Below are 15,091 nucleotides of genomic sequence, written 5' to 3' on the forward strand. Positions count from 1 at the left end.
AGAGAATTTATAAATTGCTCGAATAACTGGGTGAAGGACACATATGAGATCACATCGAGTGAGAGAGAAGAGGGCCGATTTGGGTGAGAAGAAGGAAGGTCAAGCGCTGAGAGAAGGGGTCGTCTTGTTCAGAGAAAGAGGGGCCGCTGTATTGAGCAACAAGAGAGGGGTTGAACTATAGGATGTGTTTGCAAGAGAGAGAGGTTGAGTATTGGGGCTGAGTTTCCTGCTGGAAGAGAGGCCAAAACCTGGGCCAAGATCTGCTGAAGAAAAGGGGCCGTACTCTGCTGGAGAGAGGCCTTACTTCAGGCCATACCATTGCAGAGGAGTGAAGCTTATTTTTGTGGCTGTTCCTGGCTGTATATTCTCTGGATCTGTTGTTGTAATTATTTCCTGAGTATTTTCTCTGAAGCCTAATAAAATCTCTCTTTGCTGGTTTTTCCCCACACTGGGCTTTTTCAAGGTAAAAGCTGTGTAAAAGTTTATGTGCTTGGATTTCTTGTTTTTGCTGTGCATAATTTGTTAGAAGCTCAGCTGTGTTAATTTTGTGTAGATTTCAGATTTGAATTTTCTGGGTTTTAAAAATAAATTTCTGAGTTTAAAAATTTGTTGGCACATTAATCGTTTGGCTGGGCTTAGAGAAACTGACAGCAGTTCTTGGCAAGTTGTTGATCCTCCAAGTCCCTCAGTGGATATGCCTTTAATTGTTCACCATAACCCAATATTATGATTTTGTTCTCTCTATAAGTAAGTTTTGATCTGCACTACTCTTAGGAATAAGCATATATATTGTACTCCCAAATATGTGCAATTTTTTCACTGCAGGTTTGCCACTGCAGGCTTCCTAGGGTGTGATATTCCAAACTACTTTGGTTGGACTCCTATTACTTGGATAAACTGTGCAATTACAAGCTTCTGCCCAAGATTTTCAATCTATACCTGTGGATTTTAACATACATATGTTATGCCTTTACTGACAGCCAAGAAAATATTGTGCAACCATAAGCAGTGAAGGAACAGCGATAACATGAAATCAGAAGTAAAAAAGACAAAGTAGGCCAACCTTCTATAGTATGAACAACGACGTAAAACACATCATATCTTCAATTACAACCCTTAAGATCAGGTGAGGCATAACATGTGCCTTGACAAATCTGAAATTACAGCAGAAAATTCCCCAGCACTTAAGGTTACATCCAGGACTAGGGAGGGTTTACAATCTCTACTGTAAATCTTTTCTCATTATGCAGAACTGCCCTCTACCAGAGATTATTTCCAACAGCCAGTAGAATGGTTACCATTGCATAAACCCTAATCTTCCGTTTAAAATAGAAGAGAAGGATGAAAACTGCGCATATGTTCTTGCCCCTTGACTTCTTCCTCCTAAGAGCTGTTTAACTGGGCTTGGGGGGCTTCGCTTATCAAATCCAAGCATGAATCATACAAATGCAAATGAGAGTGCTAATCCTTAATTAGAGTTCTTCAACTAATCTACTATCAAATAATAAAAAACTATTAGTGGTTTTTAGATTTACTATTTTCTCCAAGAAATAACTTAAAGCTGAACGTTCCACACAATCAATAAAACATGTGAGAGAAGAGTTTGAATGGGTCTTCATGCCTTTTGTCACACTCCTATGTAAAACACCCTCTTGAAATAGGCTTCCTTGACCAGTAAGTAAGGTTGCTGTGGCTGTTCCAGATGTCTTCATCTTATGAAAGTTGCCCTCTGAGAAGGTTAACCAACTCCTCATAAAATGGATCTCATGAAGATCTCATAGAACAAGATGCAAGAGTTTGTTGAGATTAATCCCTGCCTTGAATGATGAGTTCCCATATATATTGTAACCAACTTGGTATATGTGCAAACAGTTGGTGATGCTGGTTACAATCACCCATAGATCACGCATTTGACTTGTATTTCCCAGTGCTGTGTGCTCCTTTAAAGATGATTGTTTGACCACCATGTCAAGGGCTTTGTTTTGCCACTTTTCTCCATCTTTCCATTAACATTATAAACAATAAACGAGGTGGAGTGCTTTTTAATGTGAATGTGTTTGACCTAGAACCAAGTGCTATATACCACATGACTTTGCTTTAGGCAGGGTGTTCCTTAGTGTGCATATTTATGGTTCTAGCACTCATAAATATGCATACTAAGAAACCGCTATGACCCTTTTTACAGGGGCTGTTTCTCCTATTTCAGTGACTGGAAAGAGTTAAGATTGCCACTTGGCATGCATGTTGATTTCAACCTTTAAACACTGCACATGTAAGGTGGCCAATGGAAATAAGAAACAGGTTGAAGGAAAGAGCAGGTGTGTGTTCTCTTACGCTGTCACGAACAGGCCCAAGGATAGCCAGATTGTGCCCTTATTATGGTTCAGAATAGTCACAACCTTGCCCTATAAATAACACCTTGTATGCTGTATTATGTTAGTTACATATTAAAAAAGTCCCCAAAATATTGGATAGTTGCTGATGTAGGCCCTTCTGATATTGTGTCGAGTCTTATGGTGTAAATACTGTGTTGGTCTTGATAAAGCAGCACACTATGTGCTGACATATCTCCTCAGATAGCAATCTGACTTCACAGGGATTGGCTAAAAAGGCTGCACCTTGTTATGCTAAATCACTGGTTAATATGCTGAATATGATTTAATGAAAACTGCAACCATTTTGCAGCCAAATGAAGCCTAAAAGATAGCAATAGCAGTCTGGAGATACCCAATTCAGACAATATTCCAGCAATCATGGTACCATCACTTATGCCCATCAAATGATCTTGTCTGTGCTGCTTGAAAATGCCGGGTCTAACTCCTGGAAAAATATCTCTGATACTGCTGGGTAAATAGACTGTACACCCCCGAAAGATGGACCTTTTTAAAGTTGGATAGACTCCTTGGTGGTCACCATTCATTTACAAAGACCAAACTTCCCACTATCCTGTAGTCATTATGCTTGGTGCTAAGCTTGGATCTTTATCCAATTATTGGCTGTACCTTTAATGTTCTGCATTCATTTGTTCAAGTACCAACATTATTTTAATAGCCAGTTGTTTTGACAATAGACATTCTCCATGTAGATTCTGTTCTCAAAACTACAGAAAAACTGCAGGAATCTGAACTGGCCATCCTTTTAGGTACTGTCGACGTTAAACATAATCTGGTTATACAGGTCTGAAACAGAAACTCTAATGTTTGCTTCTGCTATTACTTTCTAGTGAATTCCTAGCTTATCCATATGATACCTAATATGGCCACTCCTGTGCTCTTCTTATGAGTGAAACTGTTCCATTTGACAAGAATGAAGAGGAAGAGAAAGCATGCTCGCATCCACATCACCTTAGTACTGTGGAAGGAATGTCTCAAAATGCACGTGCATCTTGAGGGGCAACACCCTCAAAAAGAATGTTAATACCCAAGCAGATTTCCAAAACTCTTATGCTTCATATACTCTTGTTTTGTTTTGAATCACGATGTTACAAAGCTGACCTAATTTTTTAGTATACAAAATAACATAACCACAGGGACAGCTGGACGTGATATAGGAAAGGCCATAAAGAATTTTGCTATGCAATTTTGTTGCAATTTATTAAGATCGAGCAGGGGTAAAATATTTGGAGCATTTTGTGAAGATAAACAAAGCACTTAATTAAGGCATTTGGATATTATCTAGCTTTGAGAGCACGTTGAACATTTATCATCAAGATCCTATGCTTTTTAGATGAGCTGTCTATGTATGCTTTGAGTTTACGATGTACTTTTGACTGCTTTCTTAGTTCAGTGATTAAGTCTACTTGTTTATTTGTTGCATTGTTGATGGTTCAAGTCATTGGAATGCAGCATGGGAGGCCTCGTTGTCAAGCAAATGCTATTTCAAGCAGGAAAAGAGAAACTCACAAAACTTGTAAATAACACCTTTGGAGTTGTAAGTAGCATCAAATAAAACATGTCAATCAAGGCTGGTGCCTGCTGATGTGAATTATCATGGGTGCCTAGTTAAAATGTGCAGTATCTAATTTCTTATCATTTCTGTTGTCCAAGTTAAGACTTATTAAAGAAATTGTAAGCTTTCTCTTTTCAGGTATTTTACAGCTGTCCACATTTTGGAAGTAAGCTTGCAGATGTGCCATGGCGGATGGGCCTTGTTCTTCGCCCAGCTCCTTCGGTTAGCTTTGCCTTTGGACTTCTTTTATGTTGTTCATTTTCTTTATAAGTATGTAGGACATGCATGCCATGTAAACGTCCATGCAAATTATCTGTATAATGATTATGTATTGTACTGATTGGAATTGTGTAGATAGGAGAGTTAAGGAGTGGATCTCCGAGGTTGGAGGAGCTTAACCATTTTGTCCGCCAGCTTCATAAAAAAGGTGGTCTTCAGGTTCTAAGTTTTAGTGAGGTAGAGCTGGTTTTGTACTTTTTATATTTAATTATAAAAGATCACTGGATTAGTGTTCCTGGATAATGAAATTATTTTAAACTAAGCACTGATGCTTGTCCTGAATACTTGATCTGTAGACTAAAGTAACTCCTTTAGTCGAGGGATATGGAGGATGGGCCTTGCGAATGGAAGTTGTACCAATAGAATCTGCATACCCTGGATTTGGTGAACTTGTGGTATGTAATAGAATTTTCACATTTCAATGCTAGGAAATATGTAATGGACTTTTCACATTTCAATGCTAGGAAATAGGACATGTGCTCCTAACTATGTGTGTTGCGTGTTGGACATGTGGATACACAGGACATATGATACCAGTGTGTCTGACACTCGTGGGGCATGTGTCCTTTGCTAAGACAAGTGTCTCATGCATGTCTCATACTAAGTCATCACGTGTCCCAGAATGCTGGACACTCAGGACCCCACAAAAATTCAAAACATGTGTCCCAATGTGTGATTGATGCACTTCTATTTCTAAATATTCAGAAAATTTAGATTTTTATGTCTACAATCACTCTCTCACACACATGGATATATATATATATATATATAGAGAGAGAGAGAGAGAGAGAGAGAGAGAATTTTCACAGTTGTAATTATGGAAGATTTTCTGGATGTAAGCTGTGCTTTAAGTTTTGAATGAACCAGCAGATGTTAGGAACATTTCAAAACTTAAATATAGTTTACATCTAGAAGATCTTACTTGATATATATGGATATATTTACACGCCTCTCCATGTCATTTTTTGGTGGGTCTACATGTTCCTCTTGGATACCCTAATCCCTGTATCCTGCGTCCAAATGTCATGTGACTTAGCTTCAAGGTAATAAAGCTTACAGGTGCACTTACAATAGAGCCACAAACTGATTTACTAATAACATTCCTATGATGAGCTAAAGATCAAATATAATAATTGTATAATATCTGTAAATGGTTGGATGGCACAGCTGAAGTGTGGTTGGCTTTTCGGTTTGGTGTTACGTGTCTGTTTATTGTTTGACCCTCACATGCTGGCCCTTGTATATAATTCTTTCACTACAGCTTTATTTCAGTTTATAAAGTCGGCCCTTCATCCAAACTGTCTCCTTGATCTGCTTGTAACAATTCTGTGTGTGTGCGACAGATATGCCTGTTCTGGTGCATTTCTCCTGTGCCCAACCATGTCTTCTGCATGTGTAACAATGTATGACAGGTCTTCGCCCTAATTGAGACTCTTCTCTGCAGCAATTCTGCACTTGTATCTCTCAGACTGTGCTTTTCTTCTGCAATTCATGTGCTTTTGCAATTGTAATAGCTGCAGATTGCTACTGTACCATGTTGACACCCTAACATTATGTCAGCAACAGATCCATAGGCAGATTCTCTGCCTATGAATAGAGCCTCAGTGCCCTAAATCTGTTTGTGACTGCTAAATAATTTTCCTTGAATCTGCTTGCCATTTTATCCTATAGAACTCACATATTTTCTTTCTCCATGAATTTTAAAATATCTTTTAAAAGGCTTTATAAATACTAATTCCCAAAACGCATATTGGAATTCTTCAAGGTTGGTCTGAGATATATATATATATATATATATTAAGAGCAATTATTCAAATACCTCAACGCTGGTTATAATTTCCAGCTGAGGAAATCCCATGATAAAGTTATTCTCCTGTAAAATTTGTGTTCAAGCAGATCCCCTGGACTGCCGATCAATGCAATACCTGGACCTTTACCAGCACTTTCCTCAGCTCTTTGTCACTATAGCTATGATGCCATATCAGATTCTCACACAAGGAAAATCATGGTCTAGACAGCTGTGTGTGCAAGAGAATAGTCACTTCAATCCATTATTCAAAAATGATTGATGTGCTTCTAATAGATCTCAAGTCTCATAAGAGGGTAGGAAGACCAATAATATCCTGGGAGCTGCAACACCAAAAGTCACGTGGGCTGGTTTATTGCTTAATATAAAAGTATGGACCATGTACAATGACCATTAAATAAACATACACATCAACAATAAGTGCATAATAGTAATAAGCAATGGGATTGCAAACATGATACCTAGAAGCTAGAAGAGCAAGGATAGAAGCTGCAGTAGAAACATTAAAGCGAAGCAAAAGTAAATGACTATCTCCATCAATACAATGTGATAGTGCTCTACTCCACAGTCACTATAGGAGTAGAAATAGAGGCAGGAGATGAAAGATGAGAAGCAGCCTCTGGATCCACAAAGAGCTAAGATACTTCCATAACAAGTGGGGAAACTTGATACCTTGCTTCTACCAAAGAGACAGGGTCTATGCATTACCAGAGGATGTGCTCGAGAGAATATCTAGGGTTGAGGGGACCTCATCATGTGACTCAGGAAGACGCTTGGAACAATCAAATGAAACTCTCCTAGTACTCAAGGCTAGTGTGAAAAATTTGTTGGTAGTGGACGAAGTGCCATAATTGATTGTTTGAGCCAAGTATGACAATAACGTGTACTTTGCAAATCCGATACATCTGAGAAAGTCTTTATGAAAGGGAACACGATTCACAACTTACTCATAGGGATATGTGTATCCAACCCTCAACCAAATTAAGGTGAAGTATCCCATTAAAGACTAGGTGAAATCAAAATCTTCTTCATTCATGGAACTGCAACTTTCCCTTGATAGCGAATAGGATATGCATGGTCTCATTGAGCTTGTGCCAATTGCATCTAGGGCCTCAATGTTGTTGAAATTCAGTTGCAAGATTGAATTTTTAGTCATGATAATTACTTGTGAAGATGTTTAGTGTTCTTCTTAGTTTTTCTTTATTGTTCATTAAGCAATTATCATTCAAATACAAGAAAATAGAGATCATAGTGCATAAGAGACAAGAGACACCAAAGATTAGGCCAGAGGCCAGGGAAATGTTGGCATTATGGTACAAGGGTTGTCCTTGATGGCAACCGACACATAGGTCAAGTCAGATTTGATAGGGACATGCAGCTGTCATGGCTGTAGTATGTACCCAATAGGTTCCCAGCGGTTTTAAGGTATGTCTAGGGTATGGTCCGGCTCAAATTCAAGATAATCTGCCCTGCCTTTGACAAAGTTGCCAAGATTCATTTATCTAGAAGCCCTACAGATACCACCTGTCTGTGAAAGCTAGAAGAATAAAATCCAGAATAGTATGAGTTGCTGAGACAGTTGAGCCACATGAGCGACAGGAATATTATATGTTGTTGAGATGCCAGATATTGGTTCTATAACAATTGGTTAATCGGAACTGTGCCTGTAGTGTAGCCACCCTCCCTGTGAATAATTGAATGCCGTGGAAAGACTGAAATCTGTGTATTCACATTGATGATGGATTGCACGTCAAGGGATACCATGGCAAAATCTAAGGGCTGAACATGTCAGATGGTAGGTAATTGAATGCCGTGGGAAGACTGAAATCTGTATATTCACATTGATGATGGGTTGCACGTCAAGGGATACCATGGCAAAATCTAAGGGCTGAACATGTCAGATGGTAGGGCTGTGGTCGAATCGGGCAGAAAGGGGCTGACAGTTGTGAACTCGTGACCATACAACTATAACCAAATTCAAATCAAAGCAATGGGTAAAATTTTATGAAGGAAAGTGAGTACATATTCTATATTTATTATATCATATATATATATATATATATATATGCAGTAGTCTAACCAGGCTGCTTTTTTGTCTTGAAAATCATTGAAATTTCAGTAATAGTTTGATAAAATTTGGCAGGGTTTTTGTGTAAATCTAGGTTATAGTTGTTAAACTTCAAGATTTTGGTTGTCCAAAGGTTTTGTGTTGAATTCATTTCCACCATCAAAAACATTATTCAAACACTACCACTGCAAGATTTTTTGAAATTTTTTTGTCCGGTTTCATGCTACTTTTAGCCATCTGGGCAATTCCTCCACCTTGGTAGACCACGCCTATATATATATATATATATATATAATAACAAATGTTTAAAATTATACTATAATACTCGGAATATGGTTTCTTTTATAATCCATCTGTTATGGTTTCATACTCAGAATATGGTTTCTTTTGATCTAAATACAGAAATTAAAGTGAAGTTTTAGAATTCACGGTAAGTTTTTTTGCCTGATACGCAAGACGGGCAATAATCATTGGTTCAAAAATGACTGAATAGAAGAGAGGGTTTGCTATTGATGCTTACAGACTGCCTGAATTAATTAACAGCAAATTTGGTTAGTGAAGGCCTTGTTTTGATCTAGAGAGAGCTGCAACATTTGTTTAGAAACCTGTACTTTGAAGCATTTGTTTTGAATCCAATGTAGCTTGAATGAGAATGATCCAACCAGATTAATTTCCTTTTGGTCTGTTTGTTTGGGAAAACGAATCAAGCTTCACAATGTATCTTTTATATGAAAAGATTAATAAGCATTTTGGCTTTCTTGCAAGGTAGTCACGAGTCTTCTATATTATAAATATCTATGACGGAAGGAGCAGGGAGAACGTTGCATATTCAGAAAGGCTGATGCATGTTCAAAAACCTATATTAACAGATTTCAAATGTTCTTTTCAATGACGCAGGTACTCGACGGTACAGATCATATCAATTCGTGCAAACCTGTTAGCCGTGCAGATCCAGCATATAATGAAGTGCTTCATTTTCTGCAGACATTACAGAGAAAGCTCTAGTTCCATCCAAATAGGGTCTTAAATGTATAGGCATTTTCATCATTTCATTTGTTATTCTTTTTTAAATTATAAAATCAAATTTGATAATGATGGGGTGTTATTGGTTTGCTATGCTGTGACTTGTTCTAAAGGTACATTTCTAATGGAGTTGCAGAGCTTCATGTGTGATAGTTTTAGGGAAAATTCTTATGTTAATATAATTTCACTAAAAGGTGCTTCCGTAACCTAGGTAGATGTGTCACATTTGTAATGTTAATATATTAAAATTCAAAAAATATAAAGTCCAAGTTAAATTAAAAAAAATATGAAATCCATATTAAATTAAAATATATATATATGAATTCGATAAATAGTACAAGATCATGATAAATAAAAAAATACCCTAATATAATATAATAAAAATATGTACAACATATAGTACAAGATAATGATAAATAATTAAAAAAATGACCGTAATATAATAAAAATGTAGTAAAAGAAACAACATAGATCCATTTGAATTCAGGATCTTTGAAGTGCCATGAAATTATATTTTTAATTCTTTTGATCTTTTTTGGTGCTAATTAAGGTTAAGATTGGTTAAGTGAAATCTTGATAGCTTGATTAGATTTTGAGAGTTTCATTTTGTGAGGTGGTCAATGTTCAAAATTCATGGTAGTTGGGAAGGCACACAAAATAAAATCTAGTGATGTTAATGTTGGCGTGGCCTAATTTTGACAACTTAGATGCTCCTAGGTTGTGGTTTCTTAAAAAACAGGTTAACCCCACAAATATATGCTAGCCCAAAAAATATTGAAATCTGAACTTATGTTAAAATGGATCTCTTAGTACAAGTTGCAAATGTTAGCTGAATGATGCAGTTATATGATCACAAAGATTAGCGAGAAATACAAGCAATTATCATTGCAGTTGGTACAATGAATCAATTCATGGACTATTGGTTTGACTTGTGAATAGTAACGGTTACCAACATGATGGCATCTATAATCGACTCTCTTTTGTGGGAGAGTAAAACCAAAACCTTCCAAGCTAAATTAAAATGAAGGCACAATGCACCCCTTCAAGGGAGGTGGATGATGGAAATTCAATATATATGTATAATTTTCAACATTGGCAAGTTGTGCTTTTGCAGTCAATGATTATGGTTGGTGAGGGTTGAAATTCTTAGGATTTAAGACCACATTCATTCCGTCCTGTGTAACACTCTATTGAAATGATGCCAAGAAACTGATGCTAACAAATTCCAATAACTTTCTCTGATGTCTTTAAACACATCACATTCCAAAATGAAATGTTTTTTCGATTCCACTGCCCCAAACATGCAAAATGTACGCACATGTTCTTCCCAAGCTTCTTTAGGCCTTTTCCACCGTCGTGTTTCACACTGAAGTTGATGTGAGCTGGTTCTTAATTGAGCAATAAGAACCTTTGCCCTCCACAAAACGCTAACTCCAATAAACTCCTTTTGTTGTAGATCACACGTAGGATTGAATTCCTCAATATATTACTTCTTCTTTCTACCCAACTCTTTTTCCCATACCCATTTACGAAACTTCTCCATAGCAAAATTATTTATTTCCTTGTTATTTGTGGGACAAGCATTGAGGTAGATATTCCATTTTTGCATCCATGTGTAGTTTTGTCTCGTCCATGTTTTCTTTCTTTCACTCATGCCTTCATTGAAGATAACATTAGGCCATCTACCTACTCCCATTTGCTCAATTATTTTTAGATAGCTTATGAGCCGCATCATAGCAATTGCTTCGTTGGGAGTTGCTCCTATTTCACTCAACATTATATCATAAGATACCAAACTTTTTTATTTTGAATTGCCCATGATCAAGTGGTTTTGGATTTTCTCAATTTGTTTACATTTTGAGATGAGGGTGTTGTTGGCCCACAATTCACACCTATATAGCATTGTTGGACAAACTAGGAATCCAAAAAGCACTTTAATCGTTTTCCAATTCCATAAATCTGCCTATATACATTTGTTTTGAAGAGCATATAATGTTTTCCACCCTCCTAAAATTCCCTTCTTTTTGCAGTCCTCCCAATTAAGTTTGTTGTTGAAATCAATCTCGAGGTACTTGTACTCATTTACTTCTTCAAGAGTGTTGCCTTCAAAGAAGAGCGTATGTTGGCTCTGCTCCCTTTTATTAGAGAAAATCATTATTTTGGTCTTGCTAGTGTTGACTTGCATTCCCACTATACAAAAATGCTCAAGGGTATATATGTGTATCTGCAATCCATGGGCCGATTTAGAAATCAATACAAGATCATCAACTTATAAAAAAAGCTTTATCACAAACTCCCCCAATTGAACATAGTCTCCACCTTGCAGATTTAGCCACTCTTCCAGTTTATCAATATATAAACCAAAAAGCGTAGGGGATTGTGAAGCTATGGGCAACAACTTGTAACTTTCTAGGTATATGTAAACTGTAGAGTACAAATATGTCTGTGCAATAACATGAGAAAGAGTTTATGGACCATCAGCCATAGGTATGGCTGTGTTCAATAACATGATAATCAGTCTATGGACCATCAACCATAGGTATGATAAATGTAGAAAATAATAAGTATCCCGTGGAACATTAATGAACACAAGCTAGCATAGGTATTGTTGGAGGGAATGTCGTGGATGAAATGGTTAGTTGTCATGAAGAAAATGACAAATATTAAATACCCTGCAGTGCAACATTAATGGAACACATAAGCTAGCATATATACTGTGATTGTGGAATATTTTCAGATCAATTGTCGTTATTCCAGTGTACATTGCCATTAATGTTGCGTTGCGGGGTGTTTATTGCTTACTTCAAAAAGACACACAGGTTATCCACAAAGACCTAATCTACCAAAATGTTTTGAGGTATGTTGTCTAAACTTATCAACCTTTAAGCGAATCACAAACAAAAATGATTTTATTGAAGTAAAAGAAGTGTTCTTTAAAATGAGAAATTAATGTGCACTTAATAATCAAAATATAATATTAATGTTCATGGATGATATATTCATTGACATCTTTATCTTGATTAGCATGAGTGAAAACTTTGCAATTAATCACAAACAAAAATGATTTTATTGAAGTAAAAGTGCTCTTTAAAATGAGAAATTAATGTGCACTTAATAATCAAAATATAATATTAATGTTCATGGATGATATATTCATCAACATCTTTATCTTCATTAGCATTAGTGAAAACTTTGCAATTTTGCACATATGTATGCAGAAGATTGAGGAGTAATTTGATATATTAATCAATATGCAATAATATATTTGAAAAAAATGAGGCATATTTGTAATAATATATTTCAGGAGACATGCAAGCTAGGCAATCACCAATATGTAATTAGTTAACATATATATAATTTAATCAATTAGTTTAGATCCATCTCAATTTTGGATCTATCTAGCATTAAAGGGATTAAATATTTTTAAATTAAATCTTTCATCTTCCTTTAAAAAGATGCACTTTTATAAAATTGATCCCTTTTGTTGCTTGATAGTGTTAGAAAATCAACAAGGCAGAAAGATGTTCTCTTGTTGATAATTACTTGTGATTATTATTATAATCTTTCTTATGTTTTTATTTTATCTTAGTTTATCAAGCAATTACTAAAACTAAAACACAAAGATCAATAACACTAGATGTAGGCACACATCATGAGCAAAACTCCTATATAGGGGAAAACCTAGTCAATAACTCTTCCTTTAGTAATTCAAATGAGATGGACCAAGACCCTATACCAACAAACCTTCCTCCTCCACCAAGTCAGCCTTCCAATATGCTTTAGCTCACTTTAATAGTCTCTTCTTGTCCAACAGTTGCAACCTAGCATCAATCTAGAAATCTTAGCCCCAACTTCACCAACAACTTTAGAATTTTCGCCTTCCCAGCGATTGCAAAATTTCAGCCCTTCCAGCAGCTTCACATGTGTGGGAAAAAGAGAGAATTTCGACTTATGTTTGTGAGATACCTCATCCTTCACTATTCTTCTTCCTCTTCTTCCTTGAAATTCACAATTTTTTTGGGCTCAAAAGTTGCAGATCGAACTTCTTGTGAGTGAGTGATAAATGAGATCAAGTTGCTTCCTTTATATAGTGATTATGCTACTCAGTTTAGGCCGACTTGGTGGAGGAGGCCTAATTGACCTATTCTACAATAAAATAAATTTCTTCTTTGACAAATAAATCCCAAGAAGGGTTCTTTACAATATGACATGGACAAGGACACTTGACATAAACCCTAGAAACCTTCAATGGAGTCTTTGACCTAGAAACAATTGACCCAAGCATGAAACCCATGCTTTAATAAGTCAATTTATTTAATAATAGAATTTATTTTTCTTTCATTTGATAAAATACATTTCAAATATAATTATGAAGGCAGACACTAGTTACATTCTTCAACACTCCTTAACTAGGGAGGTATTCATAATTACCTATATCTATAGAGGTACATGGTAGATCTCCAAAATGAACCACAAAGAGTTCAACACACTTAGTGTTAGAGAATAGATTCCTGACTAGTGTAATATATCTGGGTGGGACTAAGATGGACTAAAGCTTTCAACCAGTCTAGGTACCATCAAGCTTACTAGTTAACCATCAACCTAGGGATCTAGGTGCGTATCCAAGGTTAGAGCTCCAAGACCAATGCCACCCTGCCTCTTCAGGGTCTAGACATTAAACACACATAGGCTAGCCAGATGTCCTCCCAAGCATCCACCATTAGATGCTTCATCTCTCTCTAATAAACTAGATATATCCATTTGTCCAAGCATGCTTTCCAAGTGTTCATCCTTCTTCATGGAGAGATTTACTTATACAAACACAAACACAAACCCCAATCAACAATAAACTTTCAAATATACAAACAAGTAAACACAAACCTTCGGGGTCCTTAGTCATTCTGATGCCACTTATATCAAGTTATTCATATGCAACTTAGAGAAAAGTTTTTCATTTTTTCAAGAACACCAAGACATCCTCAATATATTGTAGTACTTTTATTCATTCTTCAGTTTCTTCTTCAAGGTATCCATCATGGCTATCATAATATGTCCTCCCTCTTAATTTGGGGAGATCAACACTAGAGAACCTGTCATGGCTTCATTCCTTTTTACAATGTCAAGTCATCTTGATCATCTTCTTTCTTGATCATGTTTACCAATATTATCAAGTCAGCGTTACTAACGAACATCTCCAATGTCTTGAAGATTGTGTACCTGCGTAACTTAAACAACACGCACAACCAAATATGAAAGCATGAAGTTAACTATATCATAATCATGTCAATATAATGGAAGCAATTAGACTTTAGACATCAAATACCTAGTTAGGTTCATGATCTGCAAGAGATACATACTTCTTTATAGGGTTATTGTCGTAGACCCTTTAATTACAATATAACGCAACTTAATTAGTCTCATTCTATCTAGGACCTCAATATTACTTTCATAGATATGCCAATCTCTATTATGATCTACTGTAAACCCTAGATTCCAACTTTGAGACACAAAGCCTTAGATATTAACAATTAATAACAATCTACCATGTATCCAAGGTTTCAATGATGTTAGACATTACTAGGGTTTGTTTGCAAACCCTAGATTTTATTATCAAAACTAAATCATATCGAAAAGCAATATTATAATATCTTAGAATATCAATTACTTGGGTTTTGTTATAAACCCTAGAATCACAATCTTTGAGTACCAATAATTAGGTTAGCATACTTAGCAATACACGCTAATATCAATACATCAGAGTTGACATATAACAATTTTAATCAAGTTAGGGTTTCGATCAGACAAATGAATAAATACCTAGGGATTCATTCATAGGACCTTGCTATAGATATTATACATGTTTAGTTCATAAGCCCTAAATTACCAAACCCTAAAGATTTAGGGTTTCAACACATGACTTAGATATTAACAGCAAACCCTAAAGGGTTATGGTTTCTATTTTCTAT

The 15,091-nt window shown here is 36.0% G+C and overlaps 1 protein-coding gene across 1 annotated transcript in view; it reads left to right on the forward strand.

The window, feature by feature from the left end:
• Positions 1 to 9,194, forward strand: part of LOC149241603 (uncharacterized) — a 53,078-nt gene extending 43,884 nt beyond the window's left edge. Inside the window, exons 2-6 of the mRNA XM_089367562.1 lie at positions 3,846 to 3,930; positions 4,087 to 4,170; positions 4,303 to 4,404; positions 4,524 to 4,622; positions 9,000 to 9,194. Coding sequence (XP_089223688.1) covers positions 3,846 to 3,930; positions 4,087 to 4,170; positions 4,303 to 4,404; positions 4,524 to 4,622; positions 9,000 to 9,107 — 478 coding nt within the window. The 3' untranslated portion in view covers positions 9,108 to 9,194. The remainder of the gene's footprint in view (positions 1 to 3,845; positions 3,931 to 4,086; positions 4,171 to 4,302; positions 4,405 to 4,523; positions 4,623 to 8,999) is intronic.
• The last annotated feature ends 5,897 nt before the right edge of the window (positions 9,195 to 15,091 follow it).

This window comes from Pinus tabuliformis, chromosome 8 (assembly GCF_031772625.1).
Source record: "Pinus tabuliformis cultivar Carrire ecotype Pingquan chromosome 8, CPIR1, whole genome shotgun sequence".
NCBI classification, from domain to species: Eukaryota; Viridiplantae; Streptophyta; class Pinopsida; order Pinales; family Pinaceae; genus Pinus; species Pinus tabuliformis.